Consider the following 15,878-nt stretch of genomic DNA (forward strand, 5'->3'; position numbering starts at 1 on the left):
TCGTATTAATAAGATTTGTCAATTAAGTAACCTGCAAAATGAGAGGTATTTGAGATGTACATATAAGTGAAACCTTACTGACGTAATTTATATATCTAAGAGGATTTCACTAAAGCTGGCAAGGTAACGTTTCTGCAAATAAAACACAGTAAATGCAAGGCTGGGCTCAGTGCCAGGAAGAATATGGATAGCAGAGAGCATGACAGGAGCCTCCTTTTCTCAGAGACAATCCCATTTCAAGGCAGCCTCCTACCAGTTTGCAAAATAAATGATTGGAGCGGTTATTTCCAATAAGGGGTTTATCCTTCCTAACAATGGGTCATTTATACTATGGCAGCAGTACAGTAAACTAGTTTTCATATTTCACCTGTTTCTCTCCTGTCTGTTTCTGTCTCTCTGACTCTTTTCTATCTTGGTAAAGTCTGGACAAGTATTTATTTTTGCTATTTTTGCAACTTAGGAACGGGGGGGGGAAGTTAAAAAATAATTTTTTCCCTTAATCTGTTTTTGAGGAACATCTGTTTCTCTCTCTCTCTCTCTCTCTCTCTCTCTCTCTCTGTGTGTGTGTGCGTGTGTGTGTGAGTGTGTGTGTTTAAATTTATGCGTTGGAGAGAAAGTTACCAGAAGCCTTTCATAAACTGTAACTCTTCTACTGTATTTTTCTCAGTCGAGTTTCCAAAGGCTGTAGCTGGAACTGGGCTTTGTAGTGTTTCCCCCGCCTCCCACCGCCCCCCCCCTCCCGCGCGGGGGAGGGAGCGGGAGCTGGCCGAGATAGGAGAGAAAGCAAGAGCGGATGTGAAGGGCTTTGGTGCTGAACTTGGATCCAGCCCTTGCCTAGAGGGCGCAAACAATCGTCCCATATCCAAAAGTCTTATGAAGGGCGCCAAAAGTTACTTAAGATAATATTGCTAACCGCAGAAAGCTGGAAATCGCGGGCACATCCACTGCTGTAACAAAAGAAGTTTTTAAAGTGGAAATATCAGCATTAAATTACTTTCCCTCATTTAAAAAAAAAAAAAAAACCAGGGCGACGTGCCAGTCCTTTTTATAAAAAATTTTCCCCTTTCTTGAACTCAATCAAAAGTAAGAATCTTTGCTGTTTTGAAAAGAGGCATATGTGAAGTGTATCTTTTAATACACCAAAAGAAAGATTTTAATCTGCCCTGGAAGAGAGCGTCCCAAGAGTACACTCTCGGAACAATAACTTCTCACCGTGCCTCAGTTACATGTTGGGACCGTCAGCCAGAAAGTTCTATCGAGGAAACTTGGAGCGCTTGAAGTTATAGATCCCAGCAAAGGTTTTCGTGGCCAGGGATGTTGACTCTGTAACTCGCCTGGCTTTGAGGACATTTCCTTCCCTACTGAAATCCACCAGCAACTAAAGAAAGGAGTTGTTCAAGTTTTGGTTTTTTTTTTTGGGGGGGGGCGCTCAACTTAAAGGTTAAAGTTATTATTTCCCTTTACCACTTAATAATCTGAGAGGTTTCCAAGTACATTTGAGATGGGGTGTGTGGAGAGGATGGTTTCTTGAACCATTAAAGTAACTAGGAACAAGCACACAATAACTTTAGACGGATGTAGAACTATTTCATTAGATTTTATTTTGCTCCTTGGCCATTTCTTGTCCCTTACTTTTGGAAGTGGCCTTGATACATCACGTACCCTCATTCGCCTACTGGGCATTCCATCAGAAATTTCCTCTTTTAGAGTCTTTCCAGCTACGTCACCTCCACCAAGGTGCAGATTCCCCTGTCTGGGTGCCAGGGTCGGGTTCCACATGATACCCTGCTCTCTCCCTTAGGAATTTCTGAGAGGGTTTTGGTCAACGCAAGAGACTGCAAACTCACATGAGGAAGAGGAAGAGAAAAAAGGACGGAGAAGTAGAGAGCTGGAGAGAAAATATGAGGTTAAAAAAAAAAAAACTGGAAAAGCAGGCTTATGGGCAACTTGCCAGACCCTAAAAACCACCCCCCTTTTTCTGCCAAAACAATACTTTAGCAAACCTAAAATAATTGCAGGAAGCTCTTTTCCATTTTAAGAACTATTACCTGGGGGAGTGAAAAAGAGGGGATTCGTAAAAGGCACTTTTCCAGAGGGTCTTTAATGATAGCTTATGTCCACTTCTGAACGCGCGTCTGTGGATCAGAGCATATCCTTTCCCTCAAGGGGACATCCCTTTCTTATTTGATTTTTTTTCCCTCCGAAAACAGGGAAAAAGGGAGGAGGGGGGGGGGGAAGATCCCAGCTAAACCACCGTTGTTTCTAACGAGACAGAACTTTTTGTGTGGCGTCTGGGTTCAAAGCCACTCGTTGCAGAGTCCTGGGAGGGGAGAATGCTTCTTAATCTCCGCCTTCCTCTCTCCAGGCTCTCCCTCCCCACCCCCCACCCCCAATCCGGTGAATCTCCTATGTGAGATAATTCCCCACCACCCTGGCTTCTCAATGCCATAGGACCGAAGCTGCATGAAGTTTGCAGGATTTTGTGAATAATTACCTCTGCCGACGAATCTATTCCCACAGAAAGCTCCGCTGGAGAGATTACAATGCTTTGAGCCATACCGCATTTCGGGGGGGGGGGGGGGGGAGAAAAGTTACCTAGGAGGTCTGATCTTTACGAGAAATTTGCATACATGCAAATGTGCCGCCCGACCTCCCCGTCGGCCCTCTACTGGCCCACACCGTGGCCCCGGGGGTGGGGGTGGGGGGGGGGTGTGCAGGCTAACCTGGCAAAGTTGCCCAAATCCTGCAGCGAGGTCCGCGAAGGTCTGCGGCGGGGGTGGGGGGATGGGGGACGAGGAAAAGTAGTTTTGTTTGCTTAAGCACATCCTGTGGCAGCCTATAGCTGCCCGGGAGTACAGACTGTAACTGCTCCTCACTGCGTTACCCAGTAATGCGCTGAGCAGGGAAGGGGGGGGCGGGGGGGGGGCGAGCAGGAGAGAGCCAGAGCCCGAGCGAGCGAGCGAGCGAGGGGGAGAGAGCGAGGGGAGCGAGCGAGGGAAGCGAGCGAGCCCCGGCTGGCTGGGCGGGTGGGTGAGCGTGAGCGGCCGCGGAGGCTGGGGACCCGGGCTGGCCGCGGCGCCGCAGCCGCCCCCCTCCCCCACGCCCCCTCCCCCGCCCCCCGGCGGCGGCGCGAGCGGGCGGCGGCTGTGCGGTGCGGTGCAGAGAGGAGGCGGAGGCGGGCGCGCGGGCAGCTCACGGGCACCCGGGCCGGGCCGGCGCGGGAGCGGGAAAGGGTGCGCTATGCCTTTAACGCCCGTGTACAGTAGACGGTATAGTGGAGTGTAGGGAAACTCTAGGCGGGGTTAAAGTTCAGCTCATGGAGCGGCAATAGCGCTGGCTGGCTGCAGTTGAGCCGAGTTGGAAATGTGAACGCAAGAAGCAGGCTTGATTTTTTTTTCTCCCCCCCCTTCTCTCTCTCTCTCTCTCTCCTCTCTCTTCCTCTCTCCCTCTTTCTCCTCTCTCACCCACACTCACGCACACCTCCAAATCGCACACCCAGACGCACACGCACACCCCACCGCCCGGCAGTTATGTATTCTCCGCTCTGTCTCACCCAGGTAAGCAGCTGTTGGGATGCAGAGGGGGTGAGGAGGGGGTCGGGTAACTGGGGGGGCCCCCTGTCTGCGGCTGGGCTGGGGCGGGCGGGAGACCCGGGACCGTCACGCAGGCTGGGCCCGGGGCATGTGTCTCGGTGTGTGCCCGTGTCTGCGCGTGTTTCTGTGTGTGTGCGCGCGCGTGTGGAGGGGCTGGGAGGGGAGGGGGGGAGAAATCCAGCTTTCAGAAAGTAACTTTGTTTCCATGCGGGTGCATTCCTCTTGCACGGCCATTTGTGTGGGCACATGGCTAATGGCGCCCTCTTATTAATGCGTTAATTAATATCGGGGCGCCGGACTGCGGAACGGCGGTGTTTTCGGACGCCCCGCACGTGTTTCCGCGGGGTTGCAGCCCATGACACACTGAAATCTGGACTCAGCGTTTCTGCTGCCTGGAGCGGAGGCTCCGGGTAGTTCCGCTGCGCCCGGGGAGGGGGCCGCCCACGGAGTCCACCGCGCACCCCGCACTCTCCCGGCAGCCGCAGCCCCCCGAGTGCAGGGACACGGCGGGTGTCGGCGCCCACGGCCCGATTCCCCCGGAGCCCGCGCCGCTGCAGACCCCGCCACCTCCCCCCCAAACTCTTTTTTTTTTTTTTTTTTTTTTACTTTTGTTTATTGTCAGCCTCCGGGGTCCGGCCGTCGTCCGTGCCCCGGCTCGGGACAGCGCCCCTTGGACGCGGACGGGGCGGCGGCGAGCACCTCGGCCGAGCGGGGCTGCGTGGACGCGCGTCGCCCCGCGCCGGCCGGGTGGAGCCTGCGTCCTCGCCGCCCGCCCGCCCGCGCATTCGCCGCCCGCCCGCCCGCTCCGCTCGCTCTCCCCGAGTGAAAGTTTTCGGGGCCGGGACGAGTCCACGCTGCGCGGGACGGTGGGCCCCTAAGGCCGCGGAGCCGCGCGGGCTGGGGAGCTCCTGGTGGAGTTGGGGTTCGCGATCGGCGGCCCCGGGCCGGACACGGTTCCTCCCCCCCACACCTCCCCCTGCCGCCGCCTCCCGTCGCCGCCACTGCGCGATTCCGGCCGCTCCGAGCGCGCAGGACGGGGGCAACTTCTCCTCTCCGACTCAACTCGGAGCGTGGGGTCTTCGCGCCCACCGCCCCTCCTTCCCATCCCCTGCGTGTCTGTTCCTCCGAGCTCTGCACCACCCTCAGGCAAAATACTGCTACTTCGAGGCCCCAAGTCTGAGCCCTTTTCAATATAGTATTTACTTTCTTTGGCCAAAAGGCCTGAAGTCAGGATAGTTTTGCGCTATTTTTTTTTTCTTTCAGGGGGAAAAAAAAGACCACCACCCGTGAGCTTTGACACTACTTTGGTACATTGCTATCTGACCATTAAGCACCTACATGGACTTATTGAGCTTCAAATAAAATGTTTATTCACCACTCCCAAAAATCTGCTCGCACTTCTTGCCTTCATATAGCCGGAGATAACGGTTTAATCAGAATACTTGGGAAGACTGAAAAGCATCAGTTGTTTGTTCTCTCCTCTCTAGATTCTGGGTTTATTTGCCACCACATCCTTTCTTACTGCAATATCTAGCAATCATAATACCGGCTATTTGATCTCAGAAGACTCTTAAATGCATTTTTATGTTGAAATGGTCTGTTTGGGATTTAGGCCTAGCATTAATAATGGATAGCAGTTGCTTTTGGTTATTGTAAAAAGTCCCCCCTCCCCGCCCCAACAAACTTCCAAAGTTCTTATTTTAGTAACTTGTGGAAGTATGGAATGAAACTTTTCCAACCACTTCTGGCAAGGTTCACGATTGCATATGGATAAGATGCAAAGTGTAAGATAATTTGAATGAATTATAGACTGCAGTAAAAATGCTGAGATTCGAAGGCTGGAGTTCTACTTGGCAAAAGTTTGCTGCACAGAGAACTTGTAGATAAAGCCAGTGTGTTGCCATCCAGAGAGAAGACCCTAATATACATCAATGTCTTCTTAAGAAAACATAAACTTACCTTTTGGAGTCGTACATGTTGTGTAAGGATACCTGTGTATTCATGCAGGCCCAGGGTAGAATCAGGCATTTAACAAAGTTGGCCTCTCTTGGTGCATGAGCTATTATCCCATTATGAAAGTTTTTTCTTCTTTTCCCCCCCTCCTACATATTTGGCAGTGCCGATTGATGGATTCACTAGGCCTTCTTCTGAAACACCACTAAGAGAAACGCTTTCTTGGTGAAACAGTTTGTGAAGAAGATGTACAATAAATAGTGAATGAAGGATCCTTTATTTTATTGGGAGGGAGTTAAAATTGATTTACAATTTATTTAACTTTCTGGAGTATTTATAATACGTTACAGCCAGTTTCAGAGAGAAAAACTTAGGTAGTTTATTGCTCATTAAAAAAATAAAAAAGATCAGTCCCAGTGATAAAAGTGCTATACATGAAAAGCATAAACTCCATTTACTTGTCTGGACTTTAAAAAACTTCATCAGGAAAACGCCAGGCATCTTATTTTTTTCCAGGATGGACATATCATAAACCATGTACCTGGCTAAATAGTGATAACTCATCAGAAATTTGTAGGTGAGCTTTTTTTTTTTTTTTTTAAAAAAGTAGTTTCCAGAAATAACCATATTCTGAGGTGCTTGAACTTGGCTTGCTTTCAAACAGACCAACATTTAAGATGGCTTTTGAAACAGGTTTTCAAGTTTATTTTTTATTGGTAGCCTGGAACATTCTTGCCAGCTACCTATATAGAATGCTCTTTGTTCTTGAATATTTGGAAATATTATAATAGTTTATGACATTTTGTTTAGCAACATACTTTATAAGGACATATTATCTTTTTTAAAAAAATTAATCATTTAGACTATCCCGGGACATTTCCTGCAAACTGATAATGGTTTTAAAGTTTGGATATTTTCAAATATTTCTAACCATAGGTTGAGAAAGATACATTAAGACAATTAACTGGAGCTGTAAATGTGCATGGGAGTAAAGTTATACCAAATATTGTGTACTTCCATTGACACATTGTAGCAACCTTTGGAGAATAACACTTTATAAATACTTTTGATGCAAAATGGGAGACTTAGTTTATTCTTAATGAGTAGTTGACACAGTTGGCCTCATTCACAGATTTTTAGGATGAGATATGTAGGCATTTGGTTGGCAGGTAAACGGAGTGCTTCTTAACAGGAAGAAATGCAGTTCCCAGTTTTGTTTTGCTTTGTTTGAAAAGCATTTTGGTAATATCATTGGATATAATAATACAATGCCATATTAGGATGTTTATTTAAAATGCTAATTAATTCAAATAAAACTGTTTAAATAAGATAATATTTTAACATAGATGTGAGTTGTTTGGAATTAAGTTATTTTCTTTTACAGTATGAAATGAGGCTGAGACTTTAAAATGAAATCTTTCCTTTGGTGAAAGCTTACTGTGTAATTTAAGGTAAACTCCAAGAATTTGCCGAATGCTGGTCCCCAGCATGTCCTGAGTCTATTAGAAAATCAATGTGAAGGGCTGTTTCAAACTTAAAATTTATGTGTTTCAGAACATTTTGAGGATGAGCTCAGAATTTAGTAATGTTTAAATGCTTTGTGGTTTGGCATATGTCTTAACAGTTAAACTGGGCTCCCCTCCTATTTCTTTTATCTAAAGAGTGAGGATAAGAAGATTCTCCAACATCACACATTTAAAAAATTCTAATGGTTTATGGGAAAGAATAATATGATTCTTGTATTTTTTGCTTTTGGCATTCCACTTGAAGAATGCACATGATACGAAAGCTAACTACTTCTCTTTGGATTTTGGTTATTGAAAAGGGGCCGGTTTTCAAAGCTTGACTTGAAACACAGAATATAGAATTTGTGCAGAGAGGAAAAAGTGTCAATTATTGCAGTGATTTATGATATACTGCATATATATACTTAAAAAGTAATTTGCTGTGCTGAGATGATGAATGATAATTTTTAAATTTTTAAACAGATTTGTCTATTGAAATATTTTACTCATTTTATACTTGAACATTAAAAAATTTAACAATTTCTTAAACCCTATTTTGGACAATACAGTTACTTATATTTCAAAAGCATGTATCTGGTTCATTATACCAAACTGAACAAAAATACATTTCATAATATTTGCCCTATATATACCCTTAAAAGTAATCAAATATCTCTTTAGTTTTCTTATTCTCCTTTATTTGGAAGTAAGTAATTTATCTTTTGGAGGAGGTTATGTGGCAGAAGTTATGTAAGAGTAGTTAATCAAAAGTTAGATGTACTCTGAAAGCCCTGTGGAGAGGTTACTGTTTAATTAAAAAAAAATTAACATTTGTATTTCCTAACCAAATGTTGCTAAAAGAATCCAACATTTTGAATAAAAAAGAAAGAAAAATTTAAATGGTTTCAATTGAATTTTATTTTCAAATGGTCTGAATTTTAAGAGGCAACCGCGAGGGTTTTTCCTGGAATCTCGTAAACATTAAGCACAACAGCGTCTCTGCTTCTGTGTGGGAAAAAGCAGAAATATTATTTTTAAAAATTAAATAATTGATGTGTTTCAGGGATCATTATTACCGAAGGCATTTCACAATCCTATCAGCAAATTAAATGTATTTATTTGCAACAGTGTTGTGACTATGATGCAGCTAGTTACTTTTTGGCATGTATACTTTTCTGTTTTTCTTTAATTTTTTAATTCTCCATCCCCCCACCTCCACTTTTTTTTTCATTTCCATATGGTATCAGAGATTATATCTAAAGCATGGATGTTTTATATTAGCCTGATGAACATCAAATTCTTCTTTTATATTAAGATCCTGCCAAAATTTTCTAACTTTTTGAATTAAAAAAATTATGTACAACTGCCATGTTTGAAAGAGAGCTTAAGATACCACCAAAATGCATACAAAACAGAACAGAGTCTATCTACATGGGATATTTTTAGAGGGCAAGCCTTTGCTTTCATTGATAGTCGGGATTTTTGCTCCAAGACTTCCATAAACATTGATTGGCATCTAAATGTTTAGGATTTGCCAATCTGGCGGCCAGGCTCTGGCTGTACTACAAGTGGTGAGGTCAAGGCAGGGACAAAATTAGATATGTCTTCCTTGAAATAGGGTTAAGATGATATATTGTTATGGAGAGAAGCTGCAGGTAATATCTAAAGGATTAGGAAACTAGGCCCAACAGTAGAGGCGGGTACACTTTGGTGAACATAGCTAAATATCTTTTAAGTTTTAGCAGTTTCTTCTTTCATATGATGAGGAATGATATGATGGCCAGGTTCCTTCCCCCCCCCCCCCCAAAAGCACCTGAGGAGTTTTAGGTGGGATTTGGGTAATGCAGTGCTTGATTCAATTTTTATGTGGAAGGAAGGATTATTTTTAAGGTGACCCTGTGAAGAAAGTTGTTCCTTTCTGTTTTCCTTGTATTCATCATTTGCTTTCTATTCCTTCCTCCAGGATGAATTTCATCCGTTCATTGAAGCACTTCTGCCGCACGTCCGAGCCTTTGCGTACACATGGTTCAACCTGCAGGCCCGAAAACGAAAATACTTCAAAAAACACGAAAAGCGTATGTCAAAAGAAGAAGAGAGAGCAGTGAAGGATGAATTGCTAAGTGAAAAACCAGAGGTCAAGCAGAAGTGGGCATCTCGACTTCTGGCAAAGTTACGGAAAGATATCCGACCTGAGTACCGAGAGGATTTTGTTCTTACTGTCACAGGGAAAAAGCCTCCATGTTGTGTTCTGTCCAACCCAGACCAGAAAGGCAAGATGCGAAGAATTGACTGCCTCCGCCAGGCAGATAAAGTCTGGAGGTTGGACCTTGTTATGGTGATCTTGTTCAAAGGTATTCCGCTGGAAAGTACTGATGGCGAGCGCCTTGTAAAGTCCCCACAATGCTCTAATCCAGGGCTCTGTGTCCAGCCCCATCACATAGGGGTCTCTGTTAAGGAACTCGATTTATATTTGGCATACTTTGTGCATGCAGCAGGTAAGTGCGATGGTGAGAAATACTTCCATTTTCTTGTGCATGTTTCTTTCCTGATGACTTTTGTGCATGCCTGACCTTTCCTGAGCAGTACATGGTGCAGGCCAGGAACATAGAGCCAGTATGGTTTTTCATAGACTAGTCAGCACAGCCTGAAGCTTTCTGTGTCAAGTTCCAGCCTTATGTAGGTGTCCAAGCAAGCATAGCTTTGAGAGAATTCTCACTAAGCTCAGATCTTTTGGTAAGTGGTCATCTCTGACATGGGCCTGGAGTTTCAATCCATTTTTTTTTCATGAGGCAAGAGGGAAGCCTTATGAAAACCTTTGTAGTAAAGAAGATATTTTAACTGGCAAGTGATCTAGTTATTAAGCGTTTAGTTTGGTCGCAGGCAATCTTGTTAGTTGCTTTTCTACTGGGAGTGTTTTTTAACCTACTGGGGCCTCTTGAACCCCTTTGCCAATTAAGAAGTCGGAGGTAAGACTACTATCAAATTGCTCATCATTTATGAAGGAAAGGTAATCACATTCATACAGAAGCTAGTAGCTTTTTTTTTTTTTTTTTTAGGAATTCTTAGTTTCAAATAGCCAAAGAAACCAATCAACCAAGAAAGCTGTTTAAGTAATTGACAGAGGGGTTAAAATTAAAATTAAAACTAAACAGTGCATGAGTACATCGAAAAGTTGCTATTGGTAACTACCTTGTAGGGGAGTTGTTCTGGATTTTATTAAATTCATTGTCTTTTGGGGACACGTTTTTGCCAGTGCATGTTCCAGCATCTAGAATAGCAGGATAAAACTGTTGAAAACTGGCTAAAACGGTGTATTTCTACTTTGTTCTTTTCGTCTCGTTTTTAGACAAAAGGCTCATTGTGTTGTGAAAGCTCAGGTCTTGTGTAACTTGTTGACTTTTTATATGTACATATCGGTCTTGCTAGATTGCCTTCATGGCAGTTCCGTGAGCCAGATGGAAGAAAGGAAAGTTATGGAATACTACCAGTCGATCTTCGCAGAGTTCATGTATTGGCGGGAGTTTATTTTATTTTGTTTCATTTTTTTTGACAAAGGAGAGAGAGAAGATACTACCTGTAAAGTCAACACTGTGCTGTTCTGCAAAAGATTTTAAATTCTAAAACTGGTAACTATTTTTCCAAAGGTCAGCTGATACTCTGTTTTCTATTATTTTCCTCAAAATATGGTTTAGGAAGAGGACTTTTGTTATCCATATGTCCCCACTTAAGAAGCTGGAGAAATTAACTTTGTAAGCATGTCACATCATCATTTGCATTCTGTTGGCAGAGGATCGTTGAGTATTTCAGAGGATGTGCTCTATGAGCGGCTCAAATATTTGGGTTTTTGAAAATGTATATTTAATTATAAGGAGTGCCTTTTGCATTAAGCCAGTTCTGGATCGCAAAAATGAAAAAGCAGTAAGTCACGACTGATCCCTAAGCAGGAACAAGTGGCCCTTAACCATTCTGTTATTCATTTGTTTTGTCTATGGCAAGAGCAAGTTAACTTTTATTTTTACGCTTATTGGCACATAAAAGTGCATCAAGGTGTGAAGAAAAAAAGTCTTTGCTATAGTGCTTTCAAGGAGCAGCCTCCCAAATCTTGTGTTTTTCTTTTAGAAATATAGGAAAATCATTTCTAAATTACAGAGAATGCTGTAATTGGCTTACCTATGTACTTGGGGGTAGCAACAAGTGATGTAAGTCAAATGTGTGCTTTCTTATAAGGTAGCCCTAACATGACATGCCTGTGAAGTTTTTACCATAGTGAGCAGGACAGACCCATTCTACGTTTGGCTTCAGTTTTCTGTTAGATCTAAAAGAAATGCAGCTGTTTTTGCTATTCCCAGTACCCGTGTTACCTTTGATTGTTGATGGCTTATTTTTATGCTTGTTGCTTCAAATCCTTGGGCTAACAAAAGTTTCTGGTTGGTATTATTCCTGAAGGGGTGATGTTGATGAAAAGATGTTTAAAAAGGTTGCTTACCAGAGTTTGCATCTTTATTGCTTATGAAAAATTCATCGGCCGCTGTGTGGATCAGACTACCTTTTGGTTTGGTTTTCGTGACGTATCCCAGAATTCCTCCTTACGCCTGAACAGGGGCCAAGTGTCTGGCCATTGGTTTCTACTGGACGTCAGTAATGTCTGCTGTTCTCCTGCATAACTGAAAGGTTGCAAAAGAAAATAGTAAGGATCTTTTGTCTGAAAATATTTCAAATTTGATTTAAGCGATTTTGAGACTTGTTATTTGTGGAAGAGAAGCTGCCAATACAAATATGAGGTAGATGGGTCAACTTATATACAACTGATTTGACAAGCATCTGTTATAATGCTGAAGATTTGTAAACACTAAACAATGTTTTTACCTCCTTAAAAGTTTTGAGAACTTGCCAATATTGGCAGGAGGCAAAGCCTCTGAAACGTGCTTCAAGATACATGCCAGAACCATTGTGGCCTTTTCACCTATTGTGCAGTTTTTTTTTCTTTCTTTCAAAACGTATTTTTTCCTCCTAAAAAGATGTGCCTTTTCTTTCCCGTAAGATGGCCACAGAAGTGAGATCTTTTGCTTCCAAAAATAGGTATGCTAATTATTGTCTCATTCATCGGCAGCTTCTTGGTTTAAAAGTAAAAATTTTATAGAATGTTGAAAGTAAATGCAGACCTGATCTTTTTTTTTTTTTTTTTAAGCAGAGGTGATTTATTTTAAGGCCTATTGAGATACTAAAATACAATACATAATTACATTCCAAGTTTCTCCTTAAATCCAGTGGTATTAGAATGGTGTGAATTTCATGGCCGATAAATAGTAACAAGTGTATTGAAACTGGAGTCATTTCATAAGCCTGAGAATTTCATTTCATTAGAGGTATAAAAGACCAAAGCCATGTTGTGCTCTTAGTTTGGTCTCTATTTGAGTTGCCCTTCCATGTAGCCTATGTTGTGGTATTGTGGCCAGTGTTTTTCTTTGTGGGTATGGAACAGTAAAGCTAATTTATGACCAGCTTTTACCCGACGATCTGTATCAGAATCTACACTATACCCGGCACGTGGCAAGGTCACAATTTAAGTTGTTAAGGTCACAACCTTCGCCACCAGGCATTTGACCTTTTAGATAAAGTTAACCTTTGTTCATTAGTAGGCACTCAACCGAGAACTTTCTGGAGAGGTTTCTTTTCTTTTTCTTTTTTAAAAAACTGCTCCTGTATAACTTCTGGTAATATAATCAGTGTCTACAAAGATTCTCACTTGAGTTATTTAAGTTTTGTAAGAGGTTATTATTTTTTTTTTAAGGACTCCTTGTATGGTTGGAGGTAGATTGCTACATTTACAACCTAGAATGACAGTTATCATTTATATTTGGTAGTGATTACCTGGTGTGGGGTACGATGAAAGCTCTGAGGTCACCAAATTTAAGAACTAAAATGAAACAAACAGAATTAGGTTTAATTCAACAAAGACCTTTGCTAATTTGCAGGTGGCATTAGGCCCCAAGGCTATATCATATGGAATGATCTTCATTTTGTTTTTGCAGGTGAAGAATTTTCTAAAATTGGAAACTATTTTTTAGCAGTCTTAAAATTTACTTTGAAAGACTAATAAGTGACCAGACTCTCTCAGGTAATTGTTGTTACTGTTAATTAGCCAATGAGTTAAATGTGTATTGATATTGTCCTAATGGCAGTGTGAGAATTCAGTTATTTTTAAGGTGGGAAGTGAACACTCTGCCTGTCACCTTTGAGTAGAGTTGTCACTGCTTGCTTGACCCCCACTTGCTTTTGCTTGGGTCAGAAATGGCAGAGGTCCCATCCCTCAGGGAGAGAGCTGTTGAGGTGTCTCAGAAGCTTAGTACCTGGCACCATAAACCTGTACAGCGCTGTTACCAGTTACCCCATTACCTGCGCCAGATTGTTCACTTAATGATGCTGTTGGGAATGTTCATTTTTTTAAAAAATTAGTTAGGTCACTGCTATGATGTACCACATATTATTTCATTTTAGCCAAAAGAGAGATACCTCCCATTCAGGTGCATTTTCGTTTTATTTGGGGCTTCGTGCTTGCCATTCCTTCATAGACTTCTAGAGAAAGCCATGATATGCAGATAGACCAGATGGTCCTGTTGACAGATTGAGAATTCACTTCCTACTGCTTCAGAGCAGGTGTAAGATTGGGAGTGTCTGTGAGCGTGTGTTGCGCTTGCTGTGTGTGCACATCCAGGCTGCATCCCGGGCGCTGTGTAAGTAGTGGGAATGATTCCAGTATGAAAAGCAATGGAAAGATGGCATAACTAGTCTATCCACAAGGTGACCAGTGCGTTCAGAATGATTGTGTAAAAAATTTTTTTTAAGATGAATGGTGTCATACTGTTAGTTTATAGTTCTGTGCCCAATTATGACAGAGTCATAATTTTTAGGTACCATAGCATATCAGTTTGAAGGCGTCTTGCATATCTACAATGTAATCAATATGTTCTACAAGCAGGCATATGTGCCTGTGCGTTTACATCCAAGTCTCAGACTATATACACGCTGTAATTAAAACTTCTTTTGTACTTTAAACTCCTTTGCAGAAAGTTGTGCAGTTAGTTCCTGTGATTTGTGGTGATAAAGTGTGTTTGGAAAAAGGAATAAGACTAATAAATGGTGACATCAGTATTGTACTCTATCTCAAATTCTGACTGTAATCTTAAGCCAACTCTACAGTGGATTTTGTGGCTGATGGACTGCACTGTAAATTATTTGTATATGCTCACACTAAGGAATTTTTATATGTCTTTTAAATGTTTCAAGATAGCAATCAACAAACTTGAGTGTTTTCTGTGTAACTTGAGAGTAGTAACAGTATCCTTTGTCTAGAATGTAGTAACAAAATCCTGTACTGGGAATGTAGTGAGAATGATAGAAGTTCAAAGGCAGAGAGTGCAAAGGAAGGAAGAAAGAGCAAAAGTTGTACCAGATCAAACCTTTGAATGGAGGTCAGTTCATTTATGGCTAAGAGGTTTGAGTGTGTTGGTTAGAAATTTCCCAATGCTGCTGGCATGGATTTGCCTTGTCTTCCTTCCCACCCAGTGATGAATAGCATTAATTTAAACCTATTTAAGGCTGGTGTGGGAGAAACCACAGCTTTTGTTGTGGTTCGTTCAGTACACAGTAGGACTGGGTGTTTCACTTGGTTAGGGCCTCAAGCTGCTTCCAGAGGGCGCAGAACAGCCTGTCGGCTTTTAAAATCATACACAGAAGCAATGACAATTCTAATTGCTCACAAATGTCAATATAGATTATTGAAAACAATTCTCAGGATTAAAATAAAAGAAAAAAACCCTCATAAACTACATACTGAATTGAGTGAATGTGCTAAACTCAGGTTTATTATCATCCCAGCAGTAACTTCCCCATCATTAGAGGTCAGAGTAAATCCTTGGAGGGTAGGGGAGAGAAAAAAGGAGTCAGTGGAGGAGGAAGAGAATGAAGGCACTGGTGTGCCTTGTTAAGACAAACCTAAAACCACTTGGTCTTAAGTGATAATGGTAAAAGGATCTCAGACAGTGAAGAATTTTAGAATCCATCACCCCACCGTTTTATTGTACTTTTGCATTATTTATTTTGACTAAGACACTATTAGTGTTCAGAGTTTCTATTCACTGTTTTAGAAAGGAAATTTTGCAAAAAAATTATTTTTAGGGTTTAGGAATCCAACTAGTGGCTTTGGGGATCCACAGTAGCTTTGGAAAAGGATTGTTACTATGGTTGTTATTTTACCATTGTACTTTTTTTTAATGGGGAAACTCCTAGTAGGTTCTCTCCTGCTGAGGCAACTGTGAGGTATACATTATTGTTTCAAACTTTGTGGTGACTCTGAATTTAATAGATACTTGCTAGCATCTGCTCATACTGAAATGACTTTTTTTTCCTCGAAGTTTCCCCCAAATATTAGACAAACAATCATTCATGTTTTGTTATGGTAACTCTACAGTGTAAAAGCATATTTTATCTAATGGAATTAGCCCTCCCATTAGTGTTCTAGTTAAATAAACATGGCTCATGAGGCAGAAAAATGATAAGCCCAACAAATGACAAATTGCAGTGTGTCTGTGACAGAGGACATTTTTGCTGTTCTGTTTGCAAAACAAATGATAAAACTGAGAGAAAGAAGTTCATTTGTGTTATGCACTTTATCAAGTCTTGGGAATTTTTTTTACTAGCATATATTTAGCTTACATATTTGTTAACATACAAGGGGGTTTTCTGTTGTGATAATATTTCTACACGTGTAAACAAACGCATCCCAATCAATCTCACTCCTCCCGTCACTCTCATCTACTTTACTTCC

General features: G+C 42.0%; 1 protein-coding gene and 1 long non-coding RNA gene across 6 annotated transcripts in view; both read left to right on the forward strand.

Moving 5' to 3' along the window:
* The first annotated feature begins 528 nt into the window (after positions 1-528).
* Positions 529-15,878, forward strand: part of Nfia (nuclear factor I A) — a 378,241-nt gene continuing 362,891 nt past the window's right edge. Inside the window, exons 1-3 of one of the 5 annotated variants that reach the window (XM_048351438.1) lie at positions 529-557; positions 3,420-3,557; positions 9,015-9,546. In XM_048351438.1, the coding sequence (XP_048207395.1) occupies positions 3,531-3,557; positions 9,015-9,546 (559 nt within the window). In that variant the 5' untranslated portion in view covers positions 529-557; positions 3,420-3,530. Of the gene's footprint in view, positions 558-3,133; positions 3,558-9,014; positions 9,547-15,878 lie in introns of those variants that run through there. The other 4 variants (XM_048351441.1, XM_048351439.1, XM_048351440.1 and 1 more) reach the window with 4 other exon arrangements.
* The window catches only part of LOC125355232, a 30,765-nt gene continuing 24,439 nt past the window's right edge, over positions 9,553-15,878 (forward strand). Inside the window, exon 1 of the long non-coding RNA XR_007211620.1 lies at positions 9,553-14,958. This is a non-coding gene — a long non-coding RNA (uncharacterized LOC125355232). The remainder of the gene's footprint in view (positions 14,959-15,878) is intronic.

This window comes from Perognathus longimembris, chromosome 7 (genome assembly GCF_023159225.1).
Source record: "Perognathus longimembris pacificus isolate PPM17 chromosome 7, ASM2315922v1, whole genome shotgun sequence".
NCBI classification, from domain to species: Eukaryota; Metazoa; Chordata; class Mammalia; order Rodentia; family Heteromyidae; genus Perognathus; species Perognathus longimembris.